This window comes from Acanthaster planci, linkage group LG04 (assembly GCF_054643075.1).
Source record: "Acanthaster planci isolate LZ-2023a linkage group LG04, COTS_SCS, whole genome shotgun sequence".
NCBI classification, from domain to species: domain Eukaryota; kingdom Metazoa; phylum Echinodermata; class Asteroidea; order Valvatida; family Acanthasteridae; genus Acanthaster; species Acanthaster planci.
Window position 1 is genome coordinate 16,080,268 of NC_141780.1, and position 27,972 is coordinate 16,108,239.

Sequence of the window (27,972 nt, forward strand, 5' to 3'; positions counted from 1 at the left end):
AGAAACCTTTGACAGAAATGCCACATTTACATGTATCCGGAATCAGTAAGTTGCCAGTGTCATGTGCACAGTAGCCCCCTGATCATGATTTCCCGTCCACACAAACTGACTGTAACGTGAGGGCAGCGAAAACGGCCTGGAAGTAGGCTTTGAAAAATTGGCGTTTTTCATGCTTCAGCTTACCAAATCCTTACAAATCAATCTTTTTTTTTCAGGTAGTTATAGATCTAATGCATATATTTAGTAAGGTGTTTGAGGCAAAAATACAGATGAGGTTGCATTTTGGCGATACTATTTTACCGACAAATCGACTAATAATGCGTGACGCAATTTATGATATTTCTCAACAACAACAAAAGTCTCCCACATTCCGAGGTAATCATAGGAAAGAATAAATCTTCACCCAGAAAAAATCACGTGAAGGTACTATAAAATAGCCGTGTAGGCCTACACTGAATGTTTCCAACGATTCCCCCTTTCCGCCATTATTCAAGCCAGAAAAAGCAAGACCTTATGACCCGAACAAAAAATTCGCATCCTGATGCGGGTTGAACCAGGTTTGGTCTGCTGAATATTAATAAATTGTTGCCTGCACGCTTTTATTTTTCTGGTGTTTTTTGTTTAACTTCCAAGAATGCAGCAGTCAAATTTGCTTTGACTCCACTACGTTGTTCATGATTCATGTAGGCAGATCTCCAATGCTAACTTCAAGGATTAAACTTTCATATTTATTTTTAACAAAAATTCTTCACTAAATGGATACTCCAAAATGTAAGAGTAAAGTGTCTCTCAATCTGAGAGCACAAAAAACACCACAAACACAATTTATTTCAACTGCTTTTTAAAACATTTATTACACAAAAAGGAAATTTGTAAAACAGAATATCTCCAACCTTACGTTACATATAGTGTAGTCTTTGGCACCTACGCATTCTTTAAAAATAGACAAAAATAAATCCTAAGACTCTAACCTGCGTTGGGAAATTTGCCATTTTCACTCCATCGATGAACATGTACTGCCATTTGGAAAAGCTAAATTTAATAACAATAATCTGATAATTTGAATTTAATGATAATAATCCGAAACTAAAAAAAGGTTTGGTTTGTAAACAAATAAAGCGTACCCAAATTAAATAACATGAAATATGTGACCCACTCTGTGAAAATGAGTCACAAGTCGGCAAAGCCACTATGGAGTAAAAAGTCCTTTAGAATATGTTTGGACAGTGTAAATCAATAGGAACCAACTGCATTTTTCACTATGAAGTATCCACTTTCATCGGGATACCAAATTGAGTGATACATCAAAACAAAAAGCTCGATTCGTTCTTTTCGTTCTTTGAAAATAAAAACTCTGTTTTCTGTAGTCTCGAATGTAGTCTCGGGAAACCTCGCACAAACCGCGCCACACTTGCATGTGTGACCCCGGACTAGAAACAGAGGTCAAACGGGGCTCTGCGCGTGACACGGCAACTGACTGGAACTAGGAATCCACACTACTACAACAAAGGTGCCATGGCTGTTTTTGAGCTGAAAGAATCAAAAGAATCTGAATAATATGGTCAAGTCATTCGGTCACCGATGCAGAATGTTTCGGATTCCAAACATCTGGAGGCGTTTAAAGATATTTACAATACAATTTTGATCTACGATTATAAAACCTGAAGTTGACGTTACGACAATTTACCGTGACCACGACAAATTTCATCATACCAAACAAATGCACTTTTTGGGATGGGGGTTAAGATCACCGTAGAAAAGACTATCCGGAAGATTTCTGGACTCAATTTGATCCATTGATGGACGATCTGATTGGGATATCCTGGTTCGGTTCTGGAGGAGCTTGTAAAGAATTTTACTCAAAAAATGACAAATTCTTTTTTCCTACGTAAAATATTCCTTGTCTTACCCGAAAAGTGCTAGCTGGTTTGGGAAGTGTTAATTCTTTAAATTTAAAGAACAATGAAAATAGAAATACGCCGAGGTTTTGCCAAAGGTAACTTATTTCTAACACATCCGAGTACTTTGGAATTTCCTGGTACTTTCAACGGGTATATTTCAATGCTCATCATAATGTGCAGCCATGATCGAATTCAATGATACGCCTTGTGATATTGTAATAAAGTTGACATCAATTCCTGTATAGGGCAAAGGTGACGATCCAGGAATGATAACGTACAACAATTTCAACCTTTGGTAGTTTGTTTTTTCACAGTTTCAGCAAAGTATAGTTATCAATATGTGTAGGTAGACGTACCGTGCCTCAGAATGTTATTTATATGCACTCTTAAGTGGCTTATTTATGTATCACATGGGAGCAACGCCAGAGTTTCACCTCTTTCTTGGTAATATGTGACCCACTCTGTGAAAATGAGTCACAAGTTGGCAGAACCATTATGGAGTAAAATATCCTTTAGAATATTTTTGGACAGTGTAAATCAATAGGAACCAACAGCATTTTTCACTATGAAGTATCCACTTTCATCGGGATACCAAACTGAGTGATACATCAAAACAAAAAAGCTCGATTCGTTCTTTACAATACAAATAAAAACTAAAACCGTGGCTCTGGCGACTTATGACTCATTTTCAAAGAGCAGGTCACATGTTAGTGGAAAAAATTGCTTCCCAGCACCACCTTTTTGCAGTAATTCAAGACCTCCATAATGGGGATTATGAGGAATATTTAGATATTGACATCTATTTATGAAGTAACCATCTTCAGTTTAAACAATTTTATAAACCTTTGCTGTTTTATACCAATGTGTAGTTTTGATTAAATTAACAAGCAGCGATCTGCTCTAATACAATTAGTCTAAAATTACAAAACCAAGTTTAACACATACATTGCTCGCAACAAAATACTTGGGCGGTGATTTCATTTAGTGTTTGAGTAATTCGGAGATTAAAGAGTGCAGGGTTTTTTCACTTATCAAAAACTAAATTGAAGTGGTGGCGCTGTTACCGGTTACCGACTGCTTTGTAAGACTCACTGCAGGTTGTATTCTAGATGGGGATCATTTTGAACAAGTCTCAGATGAAATATTTGCCGATCAAATATTTACTAATTATGTCTAATAACGCTATGAAGTCCTCGGTGGACCATTCGACCCCAACTTAAAAACTCAGTAATATTGAGCTTAAATTCGGCAGATAAATATAAAAGTAGGTGATCCATTCAAAAATTTTACAATACATAAGTTAACAGCAATATAACAAGTGCATTTTAAAAATAAAAGTTACGGCAAGATGTTATTTACAAAATATAGGCCTGCCGCTCGCAGGTGAGAAACACCAGGTTGAAGGAGGAGGTGAAGCAGGCCAATACGAAAAAGTTGGACAGCCAGAGATGGCAAGCAATTCGGTAGCTTTGAGTATCAGGGAGGGGATCGGGGGCTGGGATGTTGCTGGTTACCAACAGGAAGAGAGAGCCGAGGAAGTCCACCACGGCCTGGTTGCAAATGAAAGCATTGGTTACATGTGTTCATGAACTTCACCCTGCAGATAACAGTGGCCACAATGGCGTTCCCGATCAGCTCAATCACACCAATGATCGTGTTGAAGATGCGGGGACAAGCAAGGTCTCCTTTATGGTTCTCGCTTCGGTGACTCGATGTCTACTTCCACCAAACTCTGAGTTCTCTAACGGTGCCTTGGTAAATTACCAGCACCGCTGTTCGTTCATGGTCCGGAGTCAACTACTCTGAGGTACATGAGTAGAACACCGAAAAGATCTGGGTCAGAACAAATAGATGATAATCTCTAGATCGACAGCTTCCTTAATAACTAACATATTAAATAACCTCATTAAAAACACACTGCAATTTAACTTCAAGCAAATGGACGTATTAAATAATGGTCCTTCAACGTGACGTCCTCTCCTAAAACATGACCCGAAATGACACGGCATGACATGAAATTTCTGTACTCAACGTTTCACTGTACCACCGTCTATACTGTATTAATATGTAATCAGTAAATCTCAACCAAAAACAAACTAATGAAAATGGGAAGTCAAACTGAACATTTTTACGATTGTGCACAAATTCTTCATGTTCTTGCAATATCGATTTCGAAGAAGTATTAATTGGGAAGGTTACACATTAGACCTACAGACCTACGGTTATAAACTACAGGAATGTGCTGGCGACAAGACTTACTTTTTACTCTGATATTTACACGAAAAAGACCCCCAAAAAGGCATATGCCATAAATCCTCTTTGTGTTCAGCTGAACGGTTATTCTCTTGCTAATTTGCGTTCTGCCTGAAGAAAAGCTAGATTTTAACCAACCGTTTGTCGAGATTTCTTAAACGAACAGGGTACATCTAACGTCTAAATTTGATTAAGGATATCCACATTCCACACATGTCTACATCGGGCTCGGTGCCTTATCACGAAGCTGTATTAGGGACATGCCATACAAGGAGTGAGCAGTCCTGCCTTTGGCTTTCAGAGGATAGTCGTTTCTTCAACGAGTGAAGTTTCTGGTATTTGGCAAAAAACGGACGAACCAAACTGAAGTGCTTTTTTATCGTCCTTCCCGCTCAAGAAAAGCTATATCTTTATTCTATTTTTATTGAGTTTTCCTCACCGAGAATTAATCTGGCACTAGCGCTTCTATAATAAACAATTAAAAATTCTTCAAAATTGTTTTCATTAGTTGGTCATCCTCAGCGCTTATACCACATGCGTTCTTCAGAAGATGGACAGATGTTGACCATGTTCATCATCAAATGGAAAGTGTGGATACGGTTACGTGCTTCCTCAGCATGGCATTAGCTTAATCCAAAATATGCATATTGATGACAAATAATTTTAATATTGGGTTAAGTCACATCTTCTGATAAACTTTTTACGAGCTGAGTCAATATTGTGTGGCTCGATAAAAAAATCCATGTTCACATTTCACATATAATAAAAATTGTAAGGGCGGATTTTACAGAAAAAAGTGAAAAATGTCTATTATGATGGGATTATACCAAATGCACTTCTTAATAATCATTACCCCTGTGGCTCCCGTATCGTTTCTGAACGTGCAATAGGAAAATCATTTTCTTGTCAAGAGTATTTCTTCTTCTGGAAAGAATACTTCTGGAAAGATATTAGAAATAAAACGAAATCTGGGAATGCGGGTGGAGATGTACATCAGTCACGTAAGATGGCGCAAGTGTCGAACGGCAGCGGGGACCGCGTTAGGCCACCCCTGCCCTTGAGGGACAGCGACAGCGGAGGAGAGTTGTCGGGTTTCTTGAAGGTGAACTGATGCATGAAGAAGCTGAAGAAGAGAAAGAGCTCCATCTTGGCCAGGTGCTCACCGATGCAGCTACGCCTGCCTTACAAGTCGAAATTTTAACAGAGAGAAACAGGGAAAAATAAGGATTTCTAAAACATGAATTGTTGGGATAGTGGTGAAGGCAAATACGGCAATACCCCCTTAAAATTATCAGTAAACCGCAAGACAATACAAATTTCAAATTCATACCGCAAGCAGGCGACAACTCTTGCCGGCAGGCTTGCAGTATCAGTGATATTGATAGTGGGCATTATTTGTGTTTCGGTTATAAAAGATTTCGCGGTAAGCAAGACAGGTAGACAATGCGTTTTCTTCCCTTCCAAATTATGTACGTGATGCACCTTACTGGGGAACCCTTTTCATGAATTCAACACTCCCATATAGTCCCATGGGTTTTCGAGCCAGTTAATGCTTTTATAACCAAAGTTTGCTTACCAATGCTGAACGGTATCAACTCTTCAGTCCTCACCGCTTCTCCTTTTTCGTTCAAAAATCGCTCGGGTTTGAACTGCTCGGGCTCTGGCCAAACCCTCCCATCTTGAAAGATCATCCACAAATTCGACATGAGGAAAGAACCCTTTGGGATCAGGAAACCTCGGATGGTGGCGTCCGAAGCAGCACAATGCGGGACGCCCAAGGGAACGATGTTAGCCAGGCGCTGGACCTCCCAGATAACCGCTCGGGTTAAACTCAGCTCCGGAACGTCGGCTATTCTGGGCAGCCGGTTGCGACCGACTACGTCGTCGATCTCAGCCTGGACTCGACTCTGGACGTCAGGGTGCAACATCATGTACAGAATACACCAATGAAGGGTGGTCGTCGTAGTCTCTGAGCCAGCCGCGAAGAGATTGGAAATTGTTCCTACTATGTTACGTTCACCCAAGTGACTATATCTGGAAGTTTGGGGATTTTCACCATCCAATTCCCCTCCCCCTTTATTTTTGGCTTGAATTTGTTCGATCTCCATCAAATACACGTCGGTAAGGTCTTTTAGGTTGTCAGCGTCGAAAGTTTTACGATGGGAGTCAATGACATTCTTAATAAATGCCCGAATGGCTTTCAGATTTGATATCAGCTCAGAAGTAGGAAGAAAGGGGAGATGACGCATACTAGGAAAGATAAGAGTAATACCTCCGTCTCCGGCCAGCTTAATGTTACGGCTAAGCAAATCAAGAAGATGGGCAAACTCCCGGTCAGTGTATGCATAGCGCTTACCAAAAATGATGGAGCAGATGACATTTGCCACCGCGTTGCCAAGGAGTGGTTTGGGGTTAAAGGGCTTGCCCTTGAAGGCAGCCATTTCTTTCATGAGTTCCTCGGCCTCAATACCAATTTTCTCCTCGAAGCTCGTCCTTCCGACCCCGAAGCTCCGGAGTACAGTCAGGCAGAACCGACGCAGCTCCATCCAAACTTCGCCCGAAGAAAAGAGGACCTCTTTAATTAAAAAGAATGTCAGTGCAGCATTGTGCTGGAATCATGAAAATGCAAACGTCGAAGATAAAAAACAAACATGCAGGCATCTTTCAAGTAAATGAAGTACGAAAACCCATGGATTTTCAAAAAGTGAAGAATATTTTTGCGACGTTTGTTTTTGTAAAGTGTTTTCAACGTTCAATATATAACCTTTAACAATATATATATTTTTAGTTAGTTCTATTTCTAGAAATATTGTTTCTAATTTTGGAAGTAAACTGTTTCTAGGAGAATTTTGATCTAGTCTTTTAAGAAGTTTCCCAAGGTAATTTTCAAGTGATATATTTTTAAGTTTGATTTAAATATATATTTTACCAAAAAACTTCAAAAAGTACAACCAGTTAACACAAACTTCAAGTAATAACTTCAATAAATACGAACCTGAAAAAAAATATATCCCGTGGAAATGATTTGCTTCCAAATATAGAAACAATGATTATATATAGATATCATGAGAACAAAGCAGAGAATATTAGTCTCGAAGAAACAGACTTCGGAAGTAGTGTTGTATGAAGGACTTCGATGAACGTACTTTACTCTTTAAAATAATTCTGTACTTGATGGCACCGTAGGGCCCCATATAAGAAGGAGCTCGTGCTGTGTGTCTGTAAAGTTGTCTGTACAGTTGTAAAACGTAGATGAATTCGAATTATATAAAATTTTGTTTATGAGTTACACTGAAAACCGCAAATCTAAAAAGATGAATTTCAAAACACCTTCACATTTAACTGCAAAATCTCACATTAATTTTGACTTCCTAAAAATTTGAGCATTAAAATGATGATTTAAATGGAATAATATACGAAAAATCAAAGCACCCTATTCAAAACGTCCTGCAGAAAATGAAATAAAGTCATGAATTTATAGCTACCTTTCTCAGATTTGAATCAAAAAGAAAATAAACTTTGCACACCGTTAGTATGAAATTAGATGCTGTTAAATTTTGCTTTTAAATCCGTCAACGATAACCTGGATTTTTTTTTATTGAAACACCCAAAACACAACAAAAAGCTAACAAACCACTTTCTTCCGAAACACATTTTATTCAGTTCAATTTCTCTCTCTTCTAACTTCTTGTGACTATATTCTGACCTTCTTTCCTGCATCTTTTTCGAAATAATTCTACAGGATTATGATTTTTCTGAAGGGAAATTTTTTTCTTTATAAATAAACATGCAGAACAGCTGCATAAAACACGTAATTCCTTCAAATTTGACGCATCACAAATACTCAACGAAAAGGCAATCTTGATAACCCAAGCCAAGTATCAAGTCAGATTGAAATATGAAAAATCTAGAACCTAACATATTCCTAAATCAAGGAAAAATTCCTTTAGGCCTGGCAATGTGTACAGCATGTAAACAACGGACACAGTTGTCTATCCTTAACAATGTCATCAAGCCAGGTCGAACCTTACATACATTTTAATGCAGTACGAAGTAGGGATAGAACTGTCTAAGGATATATCCTTGGCGAACTCTTTAATGCAGTACGTTAGCAAACTCTTTAAAGGCAATATAGGATTTGCATGTACTTAAATTTGTCAAAATTCGCCGATTTTAAGGTTTGTGATTTACGTTGTGTATCATTCCACGAACTTGTTCCACTTTGGAGATCACTGCTTTGAGACAAAACGAGAAAAACGCTGTTCGTTTTTAACCCTCAAAACGCAGTTCATGTAATTTGTCTTGCAAAAATCCATGAGCCACAGGGCGTTACTGGGTGCCATGTACAATGACAGGCGAGGTCTATTTGCAGACCAATTATGAAAATGTATTTTTCCATGGCTTTGCGTAGTACTAGTGGTTGGCAAGTTTACCTTCAGGTTTGTGTTTCCTCTTCAACAATGCAACAATGCAACGCAGAGAATTAGGTAGAGAACTGTGCAATTCTAGCAAACAGGCAGATGGAATACAGAATAGAGATAGGTTTGTTAAAGCCCCGTCAAACTTTTCACAATGTATGAACCATGCAGGGACACATTAGGGAAACTGGGACAAAGTTGTCAACCTTGCATGGTCTTAATGCAATGGCATACACCAGGACAAATGACTGGTTTAAAAGGAATTTTCATATCTTGTCATAGTGGCCTAAAAGGGACCTATACACGGCTCGCCCTGGTAGGTTTTTACAAAATTACCATCGCTTGTTCTTGAAATTTTTAAAAACATTTAAGCATAGGCCTGTCAAAATTCTGACATTTTAACGTCAACGACTTATTTTCAAACATGAAATAGAGGCTTTTTATTACGGCCTATGTTTTTCGCCTGCAGAATGGGCGGAATAGCGAGGTCTTTCCCTATTGTACAGAGCATTTGATGGGACTAGACAAGTCTATCCCAGTTCACATTTGGTAGGGGGGAAAACACGCTAATCCCTATTTATATTTTGACTAGAGAATTGGCGGAAATTGAGAAATCTATCCGTAACTTTCGTTTTTTAACTTTGGATTTTTTATGTTGATGGGCATAGACGATTCCCTGGATTTATTTTGCACAGAGAATTTGGTAAGGCCATACAGGTTTTCAACGTGACATAACATGACGGGAGCGGCATTTCAGGAGGCGTATCGTACCACGTTCACGGAAACGCAAGCATTTTCGAATCTGGGTATTTCTGTTGGCACTTTAATGTGTGCCAGAATGTTGAGAGATTTCGGAGGCGCACGTTTCCGCGAACATCTGTGTAAATTGAACGCTGACTGTCTAAAATCACACGACTGAAAATAATCCATACAAGTTTATCCCTTAATTCCAAAGTGCTGAATGTTTTCCTGGAGCTATATAGACAAATCTCTACCCACGGTGTAGCCTATATAACTGTGTCATGAACATGAGTTCATGCGCGTGAGTTTCATTACCCCTGAAAAACAGAAAGATAACACACAAGAGGTGCACCAAAAAGGAAAATCTCCAAACTACAAACTACAATCAAACATTTTCAAAATTTAAAAAAAATGCATTTCCATTATAAATGCTAGTCATATCTGACAGAATAAAAAAAAAACAAGTGCAACATTATACAGTGGTTCCAAGAGAGAAAAAACATTTGAAAGAGCATTAATTTGAAAAATTTTCTAATTGAAAAAAAAATTTTAAAAAGGTTTTCCTGCTTAAGTCGGAATGTGAAAATTTGCCGTTAAATGTGAAAGTATTGCCGATGTAAAATTACAGTTTTGCCCCTATTAACTCAAATTAAATTGAATGGAACGTTATTATTTTTAAAAATAAATTTAGCAATTGTTTTTAATATGATCAGATTTCTCAGTGTCGTCTCCTGATGAGCGGTTGCGACTCACCTTCTGTCTTGGACACCTCAGTGATGAGATTTTTTGGTCTGTCACTTAGCTGTGGATGCTGGAATGCTTCCTTCACCAAAGAGTAGTCATTCAGGACCACCACTCTCTTGTTGAAAATGTTCAGACAAAACACAGGCCCGTATTTCTCGGCATACTTCTTAAAAAGATGGTGTGGCTCCAAGCCCCGACACATCGCCCAGGCAATGGCTGGGAAAGAGCCGAGGACTGGGAAGCCCCAGGGGCCGGGAGGCAGGTTCTTTGGCCGGCCGAGCCACCGGCGCAACACCAGAAGGAAAAACAACCCCAACAGAACCGTGCGAACGTCTAGGAAATTCATTACTCGTTGAAAAACGCCCATGTTGAACACTGGCCTATTCCGGTATAGTGGAGCAAAATAATGTAAAGATGTCAACGTCCTCCTCTATCAACTGTTTCAATGATAAAGCCATACGCTCTCGCAGCACCAAGCAAACCTATGTAATCGTTGTTTGTAGAGAGTATCAAACGACATTCTGCCGTTTCAAGTGATCCAGCGCTCCTATACAGTGGAAAGTAGGAAAAAAACTTGTTAAGCAGTCTACAAATAGGAAACCAAATTACGCTGCATGTACAAAGGTTTTTTCCAGCTGTTGGGCTATATAAAAAAGTTCTTTCTTTTGTTCCACGATAACAACCTGCTTCCGTGCTTAGTATAAAACGGGTTAGAGGGTCCCTCTGTATCCGGTCCATCGGTGACCAAAAATGGTTGCAATCGTCATTTAAAAATAATTATAAATCGGGGTCTTTCGGTATTCTAATCTTCATTTTTTTCCCAACAAAATGCCTAAAGTTCACCTCAACTAAGCATTCAATATGAGACCAACCTTCTACAGATGCTTTGCCAGAGACCGGAGCGCCCCTTTTTAGTGTCAATGCGTTGGCGGTTTCTATATCTTGCAACAGCCGGGGCGACTTCACAGAGTTGTGACTCAATCATTATTTTATGCTTCAATGACAGCTGGTCTTCCGGTATTTCCTGCATTAGTCACTTCTCCGTGTCATATGTAAAACTCATTGTGATTGGACGACAACCGTCATTGGTTAGAAATGCAGCCCTCCGTTTTCTGCCCAATAGTGTTCGTCGTGCTATGAGACTCCCGTAAGTATATTACTCGCATGACTTCATTTCCCTTTCACTAGCTTTCTGACGTGTCTTGTGTGACGTCTGAATTCACTGTTTTTATACACTCTGTACCACGCAGAAATGCAAGAGTGGTACAAAAATGAGCGTGTAAAAAGCATGCTAAGTCTCTGCTGCGTACAGTGTTCATACAAGAAGAAGTTTACATTTTTACGGTTTTTCCCCATTGAAATTCTAAGTAATTCAACGAATTGAGTGTGGTCTGTACCATTCCCACAAGAGAACTCCGCGCAGTGAGGTCTATTCATGACTCCGAGTCAAGTTGCACTGCTGCACGTGTATATCACCTGTAGTTTGTTTTAAATTTTTTGCGCAATTAAAGTATATTTTTCGCTTTTTGGCACCTTTTTAATGCAATGGAACGATTAGAGTAGTTCCAATACCGATATGCATGGTATTACTCAACATGTCAAACAAGGCCTAGTGGAAAAGTAAAATAAAATCAAAACATTCAAAAATAACGAAGAGTGGCCTCATCAAGACTCATTTCTGTAGATCCAGTCACTTTTGCACAATCTTCAGGGCCTCAAACATTTGGAGGCGTTGAAACAACGTGACCGTTTGATCTACGACCATACTGACTTTGTTCCAAGGATGCTAGAAGAATTTTACTCTAAACATGACGAAGTTTCTTTATGCACACAAACTTCCAAGCCCCCACCCCGAACCCCCCCCCCGATAGGTGCTGGTACTCTTTACGAAGTGTAAGTGCTTTGAAATAAAGTCGCTGTAGTCGTTAATGAATGCCAAGGGTAACTTTGAATACATTCGAGTTCGTAGGCAACAGCAGCATAGGTGCAGGGTCATGACTTTAATTGACGTTTCCCTAACCTGCAAGTTCATAATTGTTGACATGTGCCTTTGTTGAGTGCCCAAGCTCAGTTCCTTTTGGATGACTCCTTGGATCTATGTTTCTATTTTTACCGCCCCAAGGAGGTGCATAGAAGGCAAAATGTCGGCCAATCAACTCAGAAAAAAATACTTGCGACTTGGGAGCATTTTATTTTTTGTTGCTGGAACCTTTACTTTTATTTCCTTTCAACCTGTAATCGGTCAAGGTGTATTTTTTCATGACCAATAAAACTCTAAACTGCTAAAATTCCTACATCACTGCTACATACTTTGTTCACATTAGTGCATGGTAACTGTGCAAGAATCCTTTCAAAATGCTTTCTTTAATACTACGGTGAATAATTACTAAGCTTATGCGTGTTATAGCTTATATTAACGTATAGCATTTAACTGCGTAATAACTAAGTATGCAAGTGACAATGGCGTAAGTTTGTGCCGGAAATATGGGGAATGGGGAGGGGTTGACTTACCCGGCCATGGAGATTTGAAAAGCGGAGGAGGGGGGGTGCTGACACCATTGTTTACTGGCCGACAATGTTCGTGATACAGATTTACATGTGTAATATGCGTTACACCAGAACAACGTATTTGTAGTTTTTATTACCCCTTTCTGAGAGCTTTGATGAGGGAATGGCTGTTAGAAAGTTGAAAAAAATCACAATCCGCCTTATTTTTTCCTCACCACAAAAAAGTCTGTGTGGGGGGATTCACTAGCCCATCCCACCCAGGCCAAAAATTATAAATCCCCCCTCCATCCCCCCCCGGGATTTAAGCCCATGTCCAGTCATATGTTGCTCCAAAGTCTATCGTCATTGATAATTGTTCTCAAACTCAAGCCTAATTATTTTTCAGAAGTCTTATATCCAAATTTTCATCACGTACAGGCCTTCAAAGAGCAAAAAGGCGGATTGGGGGCGGGGATGGCAACGGGAACCATTATCCGCAGGAACAAAAGATGTGTGCGTTACTGCCTGCCACGGCCAAGTCGCTTGGACAAAGTCTTTGTTGTACAGGCATTTGTGTGTATAATACAAGACAAAAGAATCTTTTACACTTCGATCATAGCTCACGTTTCATCTCACTGGTATAATTTCGCTGTGCAAAAAAATAAATTCCGCCATCAACTGCCATTCGTAAGTCTAGTCATAATTCCTTTCACTAAAACCCGATATGTTAAACGGGGTTAACGATGACGACAGGATGCTTTTGTCGGAAAGTTCGTTCAGAGCTTTGGACTTGTGGTAGGACTGCATGGATTACAAAAGGACTTCTGACGGAATTGCAGGAACTTGTGATGAATTCGGCTAAAGCACTGCTATAGGACTGAGTGCCAGTGAATTCTTGGAAGGGTCGGGGTTGTCTGATTAGGTTGGTGCAAACATGCAACGAGAATAGACTAAAAACATACTGTCGTCACGCTTTGTTTACATGGGGACTGGATGGATCGCGTCCTGCCTCACTGCCACAGGAAAGCGCACATGTAAACAAGGCGTTACGTCATTGTGTTATATGTCTATTGTCATCAATGTTGTGTAGAATCATCTATGAGATAACTCTGAAATACTAGCTTAGACGCCCCTCAAGACTGAACATACACAAGTGGGGACCAAAACATTTGAAGTTCACTTTTTTCTGAAATAAAAGAAACAAAATATATATTCCATCTTCCAAATTCATTTAAAAAGCAAAAAAGAGAAAAAAAACTCGCCCAATCGAAATGAATGCAAAGACACCGAGCGATCCTTCTCGCTAAACTTGCTAATAAAAATCCAGGAAATAGAATAGAGTCCTTTAAAGTGAACTTAACGCAGAAAACCCTTGTGTTAGAATTTGAGGATTCTGATCACGCATACCCGCATCAATTTTCTCTTTAACATTAGGATGCCAAAAAGTGACCCACCGAAGCGCGAAAAAGCACAACGACCTAACAATCGGTTATAAAGAACAAATTTGGTCCGTAACCAGAAACAATTTGAGTACCTAACAAAGTAGTCCTGAAAAAATTCTATCTTCATTCTAATATATAATGTGTGATATGGTACACTGCGTTTGTCCAGAAGCAAAATTCCCACGTATCGATATGCGCATACATAGTTTCAATACCAAACTTTTCACCAAGCTCTTCAATCCAGTATAGTTTCATAGACTCTGGGTTCCTGCGGGGGGATTAGTTTCACCGGGACAACGTTGGCCTCAGCGTTGTTGGTTCCAAACCCCTGGTTGATAGCTCCCATTGGAAAATACCCGGGAGGCTCATGACGAGTAGGCGGTATGTATGAAGGAGGAGGGTTGTGGTGATAAGACACGGCTGGAACGTCGACGACTCTCTCCTCTCGCTGCGTCTTCCTACTGCACATAATAAGAGATCACAAAAGAAGTGATTTTATAGAAATACAAAGTCATTTCATTGAGATGGAAAATGTCAAAATGGCATTGTTCTGTTCAGGTTTCAAAGATCATATGCACTGAAACGTTTACTTATGTGTTCAATGACATTATCCACAATGTTTCATGTGTTTTGGACTTCCTGAGCAACCTGTGGTTTAATCCATTGGAAAATAAATTACCGTTTGAAGACGACAACCAAAATGATCAACAATAAGACAACGAAACAAGCTCCCACGACTCCTGAAGCTATGGGTACCACCGATGTGGGTCTGTCGGCTAGAAAAATATTAAAGAAGATATTCCAGGCATAAGCCTACATCCTCGAAGTGAAATAATACTTTGTCCTTATAAGTAGTCAACATACACTTGGCACTTCTGACAATAAGCCCAAGCTCGATCAAGAGAAGACACAAGTTTCCTAGCAACGAAGGCTCCTTTGGTAGGAACTGAACTTTCTGTTGCCCCCCCATCCGTCCTCGGTTGTGTCTCAATATATACTCTTCAAATGTTTGTCAGGAACACACCTGGATCAGTCTCAGAGGGGAAGCATTCCACTGGTTCTCCGGACCAAGTACCATCTGACAGGCAAAAGCGCTTCACGGAGTGATCGCCAGATTCTTTGATGGCGTAATCGTTATCACAGGTAAAGGTAGCACTTTCCCCATGGGTGAACACGGTGACATCTCGTTCCAACAGCCGGACGTGATCGGACATTGGTGGGGCCAGACAGCCATCAACTGCAAACCATCATACCAGTGTAAAGTACAAGTAAGAACTTAGCCTTTGTGCCTGTCAGTGGTCTTCATCGCAGACGCCTTTCCTGAAAAAATGGTGGAATGCCCGGATGTGCCGACCTTACAACACATGAGTGGCCAGTTCAAGGTCGGTGGTATATTTTGCACGTGTTGAATCTAGGTTTAACATTTATATGTAAAGATATGAATATTAGGGAGCAAATCAAAGTATTTCTGCCTACTTAAAAAATGGCGCCTTGTCGGTTTGGGTCGCAACTTTTTTACGCCTTTTTATGTTAGAAATGTATTGCACATTAAGCACAAACGTTTTGGGCGCGTTACGTTCACTTTCACGGAGACAAAAATTCGGCACGATTAACATAACACACGTGTGTGTTGCATTCGGCAGTCAAAATCGCTCTCTTTTGCGTGGTCACGTCACACTTACGAACCGGATAATACATGCAGTAGGCAGGCCTAGAACGTGTTCAAACACGAACAGGCCAAAAATCATCGCAAAATGGACTCCATTCTTAGCGGTCTACTAATGGTATGGTATTTTTTAATTTATTATTTTTTAAAAAGGAACTGATTTATGCCAGGAGTTCTCGCTTTCACTATAACTGATTATGCCAAATCCTGTTTAGAATAATCCTCGAAGGGACCCTGCGCGCTCTTTCCGCAATTCTTCACTTCACATTTTTCATGTGCTTTCTTCCTTTTGAAAATTTCAGCTTTCTCAAAGATGTAGTCTTTACCAAATGTACAGGTTGGGCCGCCATAACGAGCCGGACATCGGTAAGTGAATCCAGTGGCAGAACCGCTGCAAGTCCCCCCGTTTACACACGGTGAGCTGTTGCACGGATCTTGGGAACAATAGAGGTAAAGGTTATAACATTTTATGGAATTTTCATAAGCTAAAAGGTTTTAGAATATAATCAGGGGGCTGATGGAAGCAAAAAAGGAAAAGCACAGATGACAATCAAAAATGGAAATCTGGGTGATGAAAACAGAAAATAACAATATGAAACAATCTCTTTTGTAGATATGTGTTTTAAACTTAAAATATTCATGAAGTGATTTCACTATTACCGAGCGTGCATGTTGGTCCTTCGTGCGGTGCCCGACAATGACAGATAAATCCACTCGGTGAAGTGGCACAAATTCCGCCATTCAGACAAGGGGAACTATCGCAGGGATCTGTACAGGGAAACAAAATTTGCGTATTATTCCATGTTTAAGCAAGGGTTAATGTTTTCGTTATAAAGGATGAAACCGTGAAGCTTTAGCAAAATTTCTCTGTTTTTCCCAGCAGAGATCTTATGAAGGGAAAGTTTCAGTTTGGAGAATGACTGCAATTGATGAAAAAACGAAGGACCATGATTTACCTCCAACCTGACAATTTCGGAACAGCAGTTACAAATATTTATTTAGACAAGAGATTAAAAGGCCTCTTAATGTTAAATTCTTGCAAAAGACAAGCAAATCATTGTTTAAAGACAAATTTTAAAAAATTCTCCTCATATTTACCGAGCGTGCATGTTGGTCCTTCGTACGGCGCCTGACAATGACAGATGAATCCACCCGGTGAAATGGCACAAATTCCGCCATTCAGACAAGGGGAACTATTGCAAGGATCTGGACAGGTAAACATAATTTGTATGTTATTGCATAATATGCTGGTGCTGGTCAATGTTTTTGTTGTCAAGTTTGAAATTTTGAAGCTTTTCCAAAATTGAGCTTTTTCTCACCCAGCATAGATCCAATGGAGGATAAAGAATGAATTTTAATTCGTTTAGCAGAATTACTTCAACATGTATTACTAAAATATTCAATTCACCTCAAGCCTGAAACAATATGGCTTGGTTAATACGCCAATTTGAATGAAACTGGCCCATTACAGAAGTAATGGCAGATAAAATGGGGGGGGGTGTCAAGAGCGACAGTTATGTATATTAAAATGCAACAGATATCAACGTATCAGCATTAAAATTCTCCTTTTACTCGATTAACCAAAGACCAGCGTAGTACAGGCTATTATTTTTTTCAACAAAGTCTTATCAGTTTTACCACGTTCACAGGTCAGTCCTTGATATGCTGCGGGACATTGACAGACGAATCCTTCAGGCGAAAAGATGCAGGTTCCTCCATTGAGACACGGTGAACTGCTGCAGTGATCTGGTAAACGAAGACGAAAGCAATATGTACTTGTGTATATGAGTCTTTGTGCGCAAAGTCTTCATTGTCAAAAGTGAAACTTTCCACCAATCGGAACAGTTACAACATCAGGAGATGCAGCAATCGATGGTTCGCGAAGTGAATGTGTGGTGTCTGGTTACGGGTCTTCTTATACCTCCATGTGAGAGAAAGAGGAGTTGATATAGGTGTCGTACGGCCGTGTTTGGTTCACACGGACGTGGATCACTATCAGTGATCCATCGCATCTACGGACACCACAGCCCAAGTAAACAACCAGCGTTAGGATTACTGATCGAGACGTAGATCCATGTGAAACAGGTCAAACATCTGTACGTTTCATTCACGTGTATCTTACTCTCGTTCAATGTATTTGAAGTGAAAAGCGAACTTTTTTAAACGTTCAAAATTGATCAAGCACTTCCGGAAAAAAGCAGGCACTTTTGCCTTGATGTAAATCCTAAAATACACTGCTTAGTTCACATGTTTTCATGTTCCAAAATCGTGAACTCCAAGCCTGCTATTTGAAAACAGTTCTAAAAACAAATCTGTATACTTATTCAACAATATTTCGCCAAAGGAAAAAAAATCTTCAACAGTCTCCAAGAAACTCTTTGCGAGCAAATCATTGCGACATTGAGGTTCAATGCCTTGGATGACATCTTCATTTTTCTAATATGCAAAATGGCATGAGCATTAAACCAGAAAAGCTGCAAAATAAAGGTTAAAATGATAAAAACAACAATATAAAGTAATGTAAATAGAAACCCAGAGAAGCACTTTTAAGAGTTTTAGTAAGTCATACAATATTTCCCTTTCATAGTTCTTTTAACTTTTGGATTTTTATAAAAATTATGGATTGTTCCAATAGGCCACAGAAAGTTGCAAATGAATAACGAGCACAAAAATTGAATTCTTTGCCAAATTAGCACACAAGAGTACATGTCATATTTAATTACAAGCAATAAAGGCATTTCAAAATGTTTTACTTTCCATGTTGCAAACAGAACGCCAAAACGTTTCATTTTTTTAGCTTCAGAAGATTATAGAACTTAGAAAACTGTTTTCACCGAAGCAAACCTCTCTTGAACAAGATTGGGTCCTACACTATGGGCCTGTCCTACGCCAGCAGCTGCTAGACGTGCGAAATTAAACATTCGAACTTTTCCTTTGTTTACTTTGAAGCCGCTGCAGAGCTTTGTGATAGAAAAGGGGGTGCCCCGGGATTGAGATGTGGGCAGCGGCGTGTCCAGCTTTTGATGTCGGGTGGGGGACAAATCCAAAAACAAATGCTTCTGCAATCCGATGTTGTGGAGAAAAGAGTCAAAAGCCTAACTCATGGTCCCGACATCCCTGCCTACATCTGCTGGAGTTGTGTTGTTGGGGATTTGGTGCTCATATTTGATAAATAAAATACCCCCTTACCCATTCTTTGTTTTAAAAAAAAACATAAATTCCTGTCAGGGGGCCAAGATGCCCTACCCCCGTGTCTCCCCCCCCCCACTGAATACGCCACTGGATGTGGGCCACTTACTCTCAGAGCACCTAACGCCAGAGAAGCCTGAGACACAGTGACACACAAACCCGTTCACAACATCCTCGCAGGTTCCCCCATTGAGACAAGGGGAGCTATCACAGTAGTCGGGTTCTGTAAGAATGGGAGGTAGGTCAGAATGAAATCGAATTTTTCAAGTGTGACATGCAGCTTTAAGAACAAATTTCTACATTACATGCCTACACATTACACACGAAAGTTCCTAATGCAATTCATGTTATTGGTTGTGAATATATGGATAAGTATGTGTTAAATCAAAGACGCCTATTTCATTCTGAAAGGATGCTGAAATTTGTACCAAAGGTAGCGGATCATTTACACTTATTTAATTTGAATCACAGAAATTTTCTAGGACACATCAGTAGACTTGTGAGCTATAAGGAAATTTGCATTTGCTTCCGCTGAATGTGGAAAGCATTTTGCTCATGAATAAAAACCTGGATGCAAAGTTTCGTGTTTTAAATAAAGAGGTGCACACTTATCTTACATATCCCTTGCACGTATGTCAAACAAGACTGAAGATTTAAAACTTCGCTCGGCCCGACCAATCAGCTCTTGCGGAGGAAATTATTGTGCTTGAGGCAGACTATCATAATGTAGCCAGGAGTTAAGTGGCGATATCAAGTTCCCGAAAGAATGTTCAACCTCCTATTTACAAACCTGTTTGGATGTGAATTCGCCTTATCTCTGCAAATCTCTGTGAGCCGAAAATCTGTTCTCCTCGTCCATTCAAATGGACGCGAATGAGCGATTCTTTAAATATATCGCTCCAGTACAAGTAGTCGTTGTATAATGCAATATCAAAGGGGTGGATCGGCGCGTAGATTGTGAGATTGATGAGAACCTCCCGGTTGTTTCCCAGAAGGTTTGTCCGTTCGATTGTGTTCAAATCTCCATCGCACCAGTACAAATTAACGGCTGTGGAAAGACATCTTTCTAATAATTAGTATATCCATCAATGTGTTTAATGCGGTTATATAAACGTTCTATATTCTTCAGAACTGATATACAATGTATCAACGACCAATGAATACACAATGCACAATGTTCGGAGGCAGAGACGCTTGGCATTTATAACATATTTATCATGGATAGGTACTGGCAATCATGTATTTCAGACACTTTGGTTGCCATTCTCTTGTTTTATTGACACTTGGACATAGCATGTTTCTCTAAAGATTTCTGTCGTCGAAAAGGTTTGCCGGATTTCTCTATAATTAATTTAAAAAATACCTGCATTATCAAGGATCACAGCCTGGGGCCAAACTATACTGTCGTTAATCAGGGTAACTCTGTTCGTCCCATCCAAGTTTGCTTTTTCTATCCTCGGCCCAATGGAATCGTCTCCCACGTCCGTCCAATAAATTTCCCTAATGTGGATTAGAAAGAACGTTTCTGGTAGATTGACCCCGCCTTCCACAGTTAAATGTATTGTTTTAACTGGACGGTTCCCCCCCCCCACCGGAAAAAGTCTGGCAACGACCATGCATATCTTTAGCAAATATGTGTTGCCGTTTCGGACCAAACCTGGGTGTTGAAATCATCGTATATCATTGTAACATTAAAATTTGCTATGATTTGGAAGATTTCAACAGGCAAAAAGAAAAATGAAGTGAAGGTGAAAGGAAAACTAAACACACTTTTTCATCAACTGGATTGCAATCAGATCTACCAGTCTGTTGCACTCTCTTGATTGATATGGCTGATGCAATGTAAGTCTATAGTCTAGGGCCTGTTTTGAGAGGTTAAAAGAGTTGTCGTGGTGAGTCACCGTTGAGGGCAGAATTCTGGAATGATTTTGAAATGAAACAGCAATTGAAAGGTTTCAGCACAGGTTTTCAAAATTTCGGTAACAAGAACCACCACCTTTCGCCATTTTTTAGGCATCGATTTGAAAACAATCTTCATGTACCCATCCCTCTAAACATGTAGAAAGATGTAGCTGCAGATCATACTCACCCTCTGTCATGATCAGTTATGATGCCCCTTGGCCTACCAAGACCACTGATAATGATTTGCTTTGAGCCCGAGCCGTCCATAGGGATCCGTCCTATTTGACCGAGGGTGTCATCAGTCCAGTAGACCCTCCCTCCCTCAATATCCAACGCCAGACCGAAAGCAACTGCGTTTGGTTACAATACGAGTTGATGAACATTTTTTTTACAGATATGTTGTATCAGTATTCATACTCAATGATTTTGTTTTGTACTCGCATGCACAGAAGGATTGTGACTTCATTATGATATGCTGCAGTAAGGAGATGAAGATTTTGCACAACTGAACTCATGTTCTACACTTCGTTGGTCATTTTTCTTCTGTGCCACTTCAGAGGTAGCTGAGTGTGGCTCTGAGATAAACTGTTAAGCGCGTTAGCATGATTTTTTTCTTGGCGTTTTTAGGTTACATTTACTTTAAAGCCGGAGAATAATGAAACAATCTTAAGGCTCAGTTCTGAGCAGTCGAGAGCCTCTAGAGTCAGTCGAGTTGACCTGACGCAGTTCTTGTCAGTAAAGGTTAGATTATACATCAGCATCTTTCGTAGAAGCGCGTCATTGCTTTAAGTTTATTTACTTTGAAATAACAAAATCCTTTAAGATAGGTCTGTTTTTATTTTGGCTTTTACCGAAAGACTAGCATGAAGTGTCATTCCGTAAATGTTCATCTGCTTACGAGACCACCGAATTGCACTGTTCTTCATGTATTTTAGACTCTCAAAAGTGAGAGGTCAATTTTTGGTGTGATATTTCTCTTTTAGGTCAGATAATTCTTCAGTGTCCATAAATTTATATGCTAGCAAATATTTCACAAAAGGCCTTTTTACGAGTAGAGTTTTTAAGAGGTAACTGAACGAAAAAAATTTACAAAGTACAAACTCTAGTTTGCAAGTTATTTCTCCTGTCAAAAGTTTCCTGAAGCGCCCCATCAGGGGTCAACTTTCAGGCTCCATAGAAATGAACGATGGACATCACACTACATGAACTACCTCTTACCTTGGATATCAGTAAGCAGCGTCATATGGTTGCTCCCGTTGAGATGTGCCTTGACAAGTTTACCTCTTCCAATGTTCGCATCATACTCGGTCCAGTACAACATGTTCTCTGAAGCATCAAAGTCAAGCGCAATAGGTCCCTGGATCCCTTGAAGAGGCAGGCTGTACAGATCAGTCAGACGCTTACCCATGCTTCCCGCAAAAATGGAGTTGTTGTGATAAGCCGCAACAAGCATGAAGTCACCTTTGAAAAGAGAGAGTAGATGTGCATTACGTAATTTTTGTCTAGCATTCATTGGAGAACTCCCGTGTACAATAAAACGGGTCAAGCTGGCTTTCGTGTATAGAGGGGTCCCAATACGACGCTTTTAGCGTCGATCTGCGCACTTCCGCGTTTGAAAACGAGGCTATATGTGTCAGCTTCAATTCTTAATACGATCAGGCGATTGAAAGTAAGGAGTCAAGACACAAAATACATAAAGGTATGTTAAATTCAGACTTTTCAAGCTACAAATTTTTGTGGAAGAGTCTTTCAGGATGACTCGACACGTGAAATCAAAAGAAAAAAACCATGGCAATTTACCGCGAACTAACTTACCTGCGATGGCCGCGTATCTTGTGCAGTGGGCGTGGTTTAAACTGAAGTGGTGTCATGCTTACGAACCAGATACTGCATGTACTGTGTCGACTCCGCGGGCGCGCGCGACCAAGTTCAACACAGAGAACCTCGGTTTAGATGCGGATATGCGCAGACGGTGCTAATGTGAAATCCATCTATTACGCATGACTGAATGTGTGTGTCACGGGGCAAGTTCCATCAAGGACCATTATTAACCATAATTCGACTGTGATCGAACACGCGCTAGTCGGCGATGTTTGGGCTAGTCTAGTCATTTATTCGAGACCAGCCTTGCCTGTCGAGGTTGGTTGCATCGTTGGTTGCCATGGCCCGTTTGTAATAGTAAAGTGCAGAGAGGACCAGTTATAAGAAAAATGCCGGAAAAACTATGTCACCATTAAACGACCATTTTCACTTTTATTTTTGCTACCTTTTCTCCCCTTCGGCCTAACGACCTGACAACGGTTGACTAGGTCGTTCGAAATTCAACTTCAGTGCACGTGAGTATGTGGGCTCAAAGAACCCCATACACTCACGAAAGAGATATCCATGGTACTACCGCTAACCTATCTAGTTCACTTGCTACCACCACCATGAAAAGCTTCAAATCTCATAAAATTGGTAAATGAAATTGGAATCCACGGCGCATTACAGTGTGAAAATAATTATGTACCATCCCGTGCTAGATTAATTAGCAATTTAAAAAAGCTACCAAGGTAGGTGCGATGAGATATGAAAGGAATACACGCGAACATATGTACCTTTCCCAGGGAAACTTAATATCGGGTGAAATAAACGAACAAAGCTGGGTTAGTTTTGGCCAAGGTTTTTCAAAAGAAAAAAACTTACTGTCTAAAAACACGTTTTATTATCATTTCAAACACATTTTATATTTCAAACAACAAGAATCCTTATAATAAAGTCAAATATTAACTTTGAAATAAAGTGATAATTTTTATTGCCCAATCACCGTGTACATTTATTTAGTCGTAGAAAAGTTTGTTTACCGTCGTCGCTCAAACCACCCGGAAATAACAAGACTGGGGATAGCGGTATAGTAGGTATAACGTGTAGTTTTATGGTAGCTCATGCAGCCCCCAAGTCCTCTCTCTACATTTCATTACACTGCTCTGAAAGTACAGTAATACCAGTCACAACCCAATCAGCCGTGACCAGTCAGCACGTCTGTAACTAATGAGTTTCAGTTACTGATAACGACCATACGGGCCCCTAGAGGTTAGGCAAAAGAAAAAAAATCGGTCTCTGGTCAGAGCAAGCGTCGATTTTGAACTTGTGCGTCAATTTTTTTTCTCCGTTTTTTCCTCAAAATTTTCAAACCAGCGCCCTTTATTTTCGCACCACCTGAAAGGTTCTCAAGTAAACTGATTCCCAGCCACGAGTCCATAAGGCGGAAGGATATTTTTTTTAATGGAACCAGACTAATTCGTGGGTAGCTCGTAACCGGTGATAGATTCGTTACGACTGCTTAATGTTGACGTCGAACACAAACAGTAGACCGCGGGTAGGTTGCAGCCTGGCCAGCTTATCAACAACAATGGCGGCATGACTTGCGACGTGCTACTACTAACCTTTGCTCTTTGATAAAATATGCCACTCATTTCCGTGTGCGTTTCCAGTCTTAAAAAGCCATAAAAAAATTTTAAAAAGTTCATTCAATTCTGGAACTTTGGTCTGACCAGAGACCAAGTATTTTTTTTATACTTCAACATAAATCCTACCATAGATGCCCATGGAAAGAGAAAACTGTTAGTTTGAAAGTTTGATCCGTGTACTTGGCGTATCCAGGGATACCTGGGGGAAGTGTTAGGATTTGAAAAGCGTCAGCATTTTAGAACAGCCTACAAATAATAAAAATTGAGTCATTGTTTAGAAATCAACATTCCCCTTGCGGCCAAAATATAGGTACGCCACTGTTTTAGGGACTGTTGTTCAAAATAAAATTGTTATATGGAGTAAAATAAAATAACATTGATAAGATGGAATAGTCAAACATGTTTTCTTCCTTTACTGTTCAAGTAAAACTCACTACAAAATGGCTTCTCCCGGTGGGTGGTGTGACCACTCATTTTAAACCGATTGCGCCCGCTAAGTAAACGTCACCTATAGTGGGTCTAAAAATATCAACAAACACAGTGTCCGCTAAAAGCAAAGTGTTTCACAAGTGTCATTGCACTGGTACCCAGAGTACTGTACCGTAAATTGGCTTTATTGCTTGTAAACAACACTCAAAACACACGCTGATACGGGGTTTATACCTACTACGGGTCACATGACTTATTGGGTACAACCTGTCTATCGGTACAACATCGCTACGGAAAACAAGCTGAGAACGGGAACTGCTATTTCTTTTTATTCAATTAACTGATTTTCACGCGTTTTGGGGTAAGTTTATCTTTGTAAATGCATTTTCATGTTTGAAAACTGGATCAATAATTCCAAGCCCTACTGAATCGTTGTTTTTGCTCCATAAGACGGAAAATGAAACCAACCTGCATCTGCTTGTCTGAAAGCTCCAAAAACAGTAAACACCGTAAGGATTTCGAAGAGGTGGCAACGAAAAGACGTCATGATCATCAACACGTGTGCCCTGAAACAAAACCATGATGTACAGTTAAGTGGCCCTCTGAGCAACTTAGCCTAAGCAAGGAAGCTATGGAGAGCTAGCTAGGCACTTAGGTAATATGTTTTTTGAGGCTGATTTTCTGTGGATTTTTTTATACCTTAAATGCATTTTGATCGAAGTGGTGTTTTAAATTTGAACGTCATGCCGGGCGGTGTAGCCCATACTTCGACACACTACCTTACATTGGGCCTATTAGTATTTTCTCTAACCTTGAAAGTCCCTTGCCTAAAATGTTCTCTTGTAAAAGAAGTTGGTAGACTGAAATTAAATGGCGATTTAACTGTGTTCCATATCTGATATATTGTTACTTTTGCACTACTCTGAACAACAAAGGCTGTTGTGGCTGTTGCATGTAAGCTGTTTTTAAGACGTTTTTCCTTTACGACAAATGCGTGTAGGATCAACCAGTTCACCTTTACGTGCAGTAAGTCCTTTGTAAATTCAGAATCCGCACACCGAGCTCTATGCTGCAAAGGGTCAAGGAAACAATCGCCTACATTTCTCCTGTATTTCTCCTGTATGTGCCCATACAGGCTGTGTGGAAGGCTTCCATTTTATCTCTGTGTTTTTCAGATTTTTCTGATAACGGATGCTAGATGACTTATTATATATATATATATTTTATTTAAAGTAATTTCATTTAAAGTTTTTTAAGTATTCACTTGAAAGGCCAAAAAGTAAGTGAAGTAAAATTTTGTTTTCACGAAGAACCACAGATCTTGGTTGCATTCACAGACTGCACGAGTAAACATGAGTGTCCTTTCCCTGTGAAAAAATACATTGAACTGAAGCACTAGAAAGTAGGAAAACGTGGATTTTCGATTTCACAAACTAACGCGCATTTTTACTAATTGATTCCAGATAATTTTCCACTGTTTTCGCTTTAACCTCTTTGTTTTGGCAATAGTTTACTTATCAAAGAATCATTCAAGGATTTTTACTACATAAACGTATTCCAGATTGGTATTTGTGCAGTTAGAAACAGGAGAAGCTTCCCGGGTGATTTTTCTAAAACCAGTTTTTCTTCAAAATCTGCATGTGTGTGTCTCATCGTGAAAACAGTGGCGGTTTGCTGGACATCAGACTATAAGCCCGATTGCGATTTCGAAACACTCGGGGGAAATTCCCGTTAAGTGTTGACTTTGTGTGCATGCTCATAATGTGTGACCAGTTTCTCCTCATGGCGTTCTCGTATTATTCTGAGGCACCCGTGATGTACATGGGGCCGCGCAGTAACTTTGAACAACGAAATATGCTTATGGACTGAAAGTTGTCGACAACCTCTCCCACTATTTTACGCCTCAGTCTATGCACACAACACTCGATTAAGTTGATCTAGGACAGGGCGGTAAATTGCAAGTTTAATTTACCAAGTATTTGTATCGATGGCAGGGCCGCTTAACTTGACAGGTAGGGTCGTTTTAACTAACTTCTCTCAAGGCCATGTATGCCGTGTTGAAACACACAAAAATTGTTTTCAAACAGTTATACAGTCTTGCAATTACTTTCAAAACATGTTTAGGTGCTGAACATAAGACATCCAAGTTCAACATGTTGACAAACTATTACAAAGATGAACGAAGACATTGACTGGAGCTGGAGTTGAAGCTGCGACCTCTGGAATACTGTACCAGTGCTCTACCAACCGAGCTATTCAGCCCTATATTAAGGGCTTTTCTCATTTGTCAATATCTTATACTCTTTGTTCAAGGGCGCTAGCCAAAATCCATCAAACCTGAAACATCATGTAACCAAAGAGCGCGCCCCAATAATACGATACCACCAGGGAAGTGGTGAACGGGGATCACTCAGTGAGGATACGGCTTTTTGAACATAAATCATGAAACAAATTTTATAAGTCAATTCAAAAGTCTGTGCAGAACTAAAGAGATGAACAACAGCAAAGGAATGCCTTTGTCACAGTTCATTATAAGTAACTTCCGAGTTGACTTGTGACTGACTTGTGATGACTTGCAGTGACTTGTGACTGACTCGATGACAGCTCTGCCTGCTATATTTGTTCCTGTTCCTACTGCTCACCTGTTTGACAATTACATGTACAACCTCCACTTTTGCTCTGACTACCGCCTCTCACTGCAACAACTTCTACCGCTGCTGCTGTCTGTGCAGTCTATTCCGTGTTCTTCTTCTGCTGTTATATACTGCCCTGAGCCTTCTCTTGCTTATATACTGCTACTCTAACTTTTGCTACACGTCTGTCGCTGCCATCTGTAATACTTTTTCTTTTTCTATTCCTATTTTTAACCCTGATACTTTTACATATTGAGGTTGCTTCTTAACATGACATTCCTGTGTGGCATACACTGAAACACTGAAAATGATAGTGCGCAAAGAAAACGCTTTGAAATGGGCTTTATTAAATTTCTCTAAGGTATGTGATATTTTACACTTCAGTCCTGATGGTGGGCAGAGCAAATTCCTCTCTGTCCTTCATCCGTCATCAGCCCAAAATACTTTGGCATGCAGGTGCACACCTTTTTCCGAACCCTAACCAAAAAACCTAAACAAAAAATTTAGGTTTTGAAATTGGGTGAATTGAATTCTTTGAGCCAAGAACACAGACCCAACTCAGAAAATCTTGCTTACCTTTAATGTTTCGGTAAAAGTGTCAGTATAACCTTCAGGAAAAGGGTTGCTGAACACCAGGTTGTATGTACACAGGTTCAATTGTTGTGATTTCGCCAGATTTCAACGGGATCGAGAGAAAAATCACCCGTGGATGCGTCAA

General features: G+C 39.9%; 2 protein-coding genes across 5 annotated transcripts; both read right to left on the minus strand.

Moving 5' to 3' along the window:
• Window positions 1–835: 835 nt before the first annotated feature.
• LOC110974046 (cytochrome P450 2J4-like) lies at window positions 836–11,026 on the minus strand. Its single transcript, XM_087136276.1, has 4 exons — window positions 10,930–11,026; window positions 10,067–10,604; window positions 5,731–6,729; window positions 836–5,335 (listed from the first exon to the last, which is right to left on the minus strand). The coding sequence occupies exons 2-4, from the start codon at window positions 10,422–10,424 to the stop codon at window positions 5,148–5,150; spliced, it is 1,545 nt and encodes a 514-aa protein (XP_086992402.1). The 5' UTR covers window positions 10,425–10,604; window positions 10,930–11,026; the 3' UTR covers window positions 836–5,147.
• A 1,218-nt stretch (window positions 11,027–12,244) lies between these two features.
• LOC110974088 (uncharacterized) lies at window positions 12,245–27,945 on the minus strand. 4 transcript variants are annotated; one of them, XM_022225449.2, is made up of 14 exons: window positions 27,831–27,945; window positions 25,090–25,187; window positions 21,962–22,204; window positions 20,931–21,093; window positions 20,205–20,341; window positions 19,632–19,889; window positions 18,951–19,064; window positions 17,291–17,398; window positions 16,751–16,858; window positions 16,313–16,420; window positions 15,979–16,086; window positions 15,011–15,223; window positions 14,666–14,762; window positions 12,245–14,447 (listed from the first exon to the last, which is right to left on the minus strand). In XM_022225449.2, the coding sequence occupies exons 2-14, from the start codon at window positions 25,172–25,174 to the stop codon at window positions 14,222–14,224; spliced, it is 1,968 nt and encodes a 655-aa protein (XP_022081141.2). In that variant the 5' UTR covers window positions 25,175–25,187; window positions 27,831–27,945; the 3' UTR covers window positions 12,245–14,221. The 4 variants fall into 4 exon arrangements, with proteins under 4 accessions (XP_022081141.2, XP_086992295.1, XP_022081142.2 ...); XM_087136169.1 differs by lacking the exon at window positions 27,831–27,945 and adding an exon at window positions 26,594–26,670; XM_022225450.2 differs by lacking the exon at window positions 16,313–16,420.
• Window positions 27,946–27,972: the final 27 nt, after the last annotated feature.

Coding starts and splice junctions, on each gene's coding strand:
- LOC110974046 (XM_087136276.1), bottom strand. CDS start 10,424: ATGGGCGTTTTTCAACGAGTAATGAATTTCCTAGACGTTCGCACGGTT. Junction 6,730..10,066: donor TGAGGTGTCCAAGACAGAAG/GTGAGTCGCAAC, acceptor TTTTAATTAAAG/AGGTCCTCTTTTCTTCGGGC. Junction 5,336..5,730: donor GTTGATACCGTTCAGCATTG/GTAAGCAAACTT, acceptor TCGACTTGTAAG/GCAGGCGTAGCTGCATCGGT.
- LOC110974088 (XM_022225449.2), bottom strand. CDS start 25,174: ATGATCATGACGTCTTTTCGTTGCCACCTCTTCGAAATCCTTACGGTG. Junction 20,342..20,930: donor ATAACTGATCATGACAGAGG/GTGAGTATGATC, acceptor AATCCACATTAG/GGAAATTTATTGGACGGACG. Junction 17,399..18,950: donor TGGCGTTAGGTGCTCTGAGA/GTAAGTGGCCCA, acceptor TTCGTTTACCAG/ATCACTGCAGCAGTTCACCG.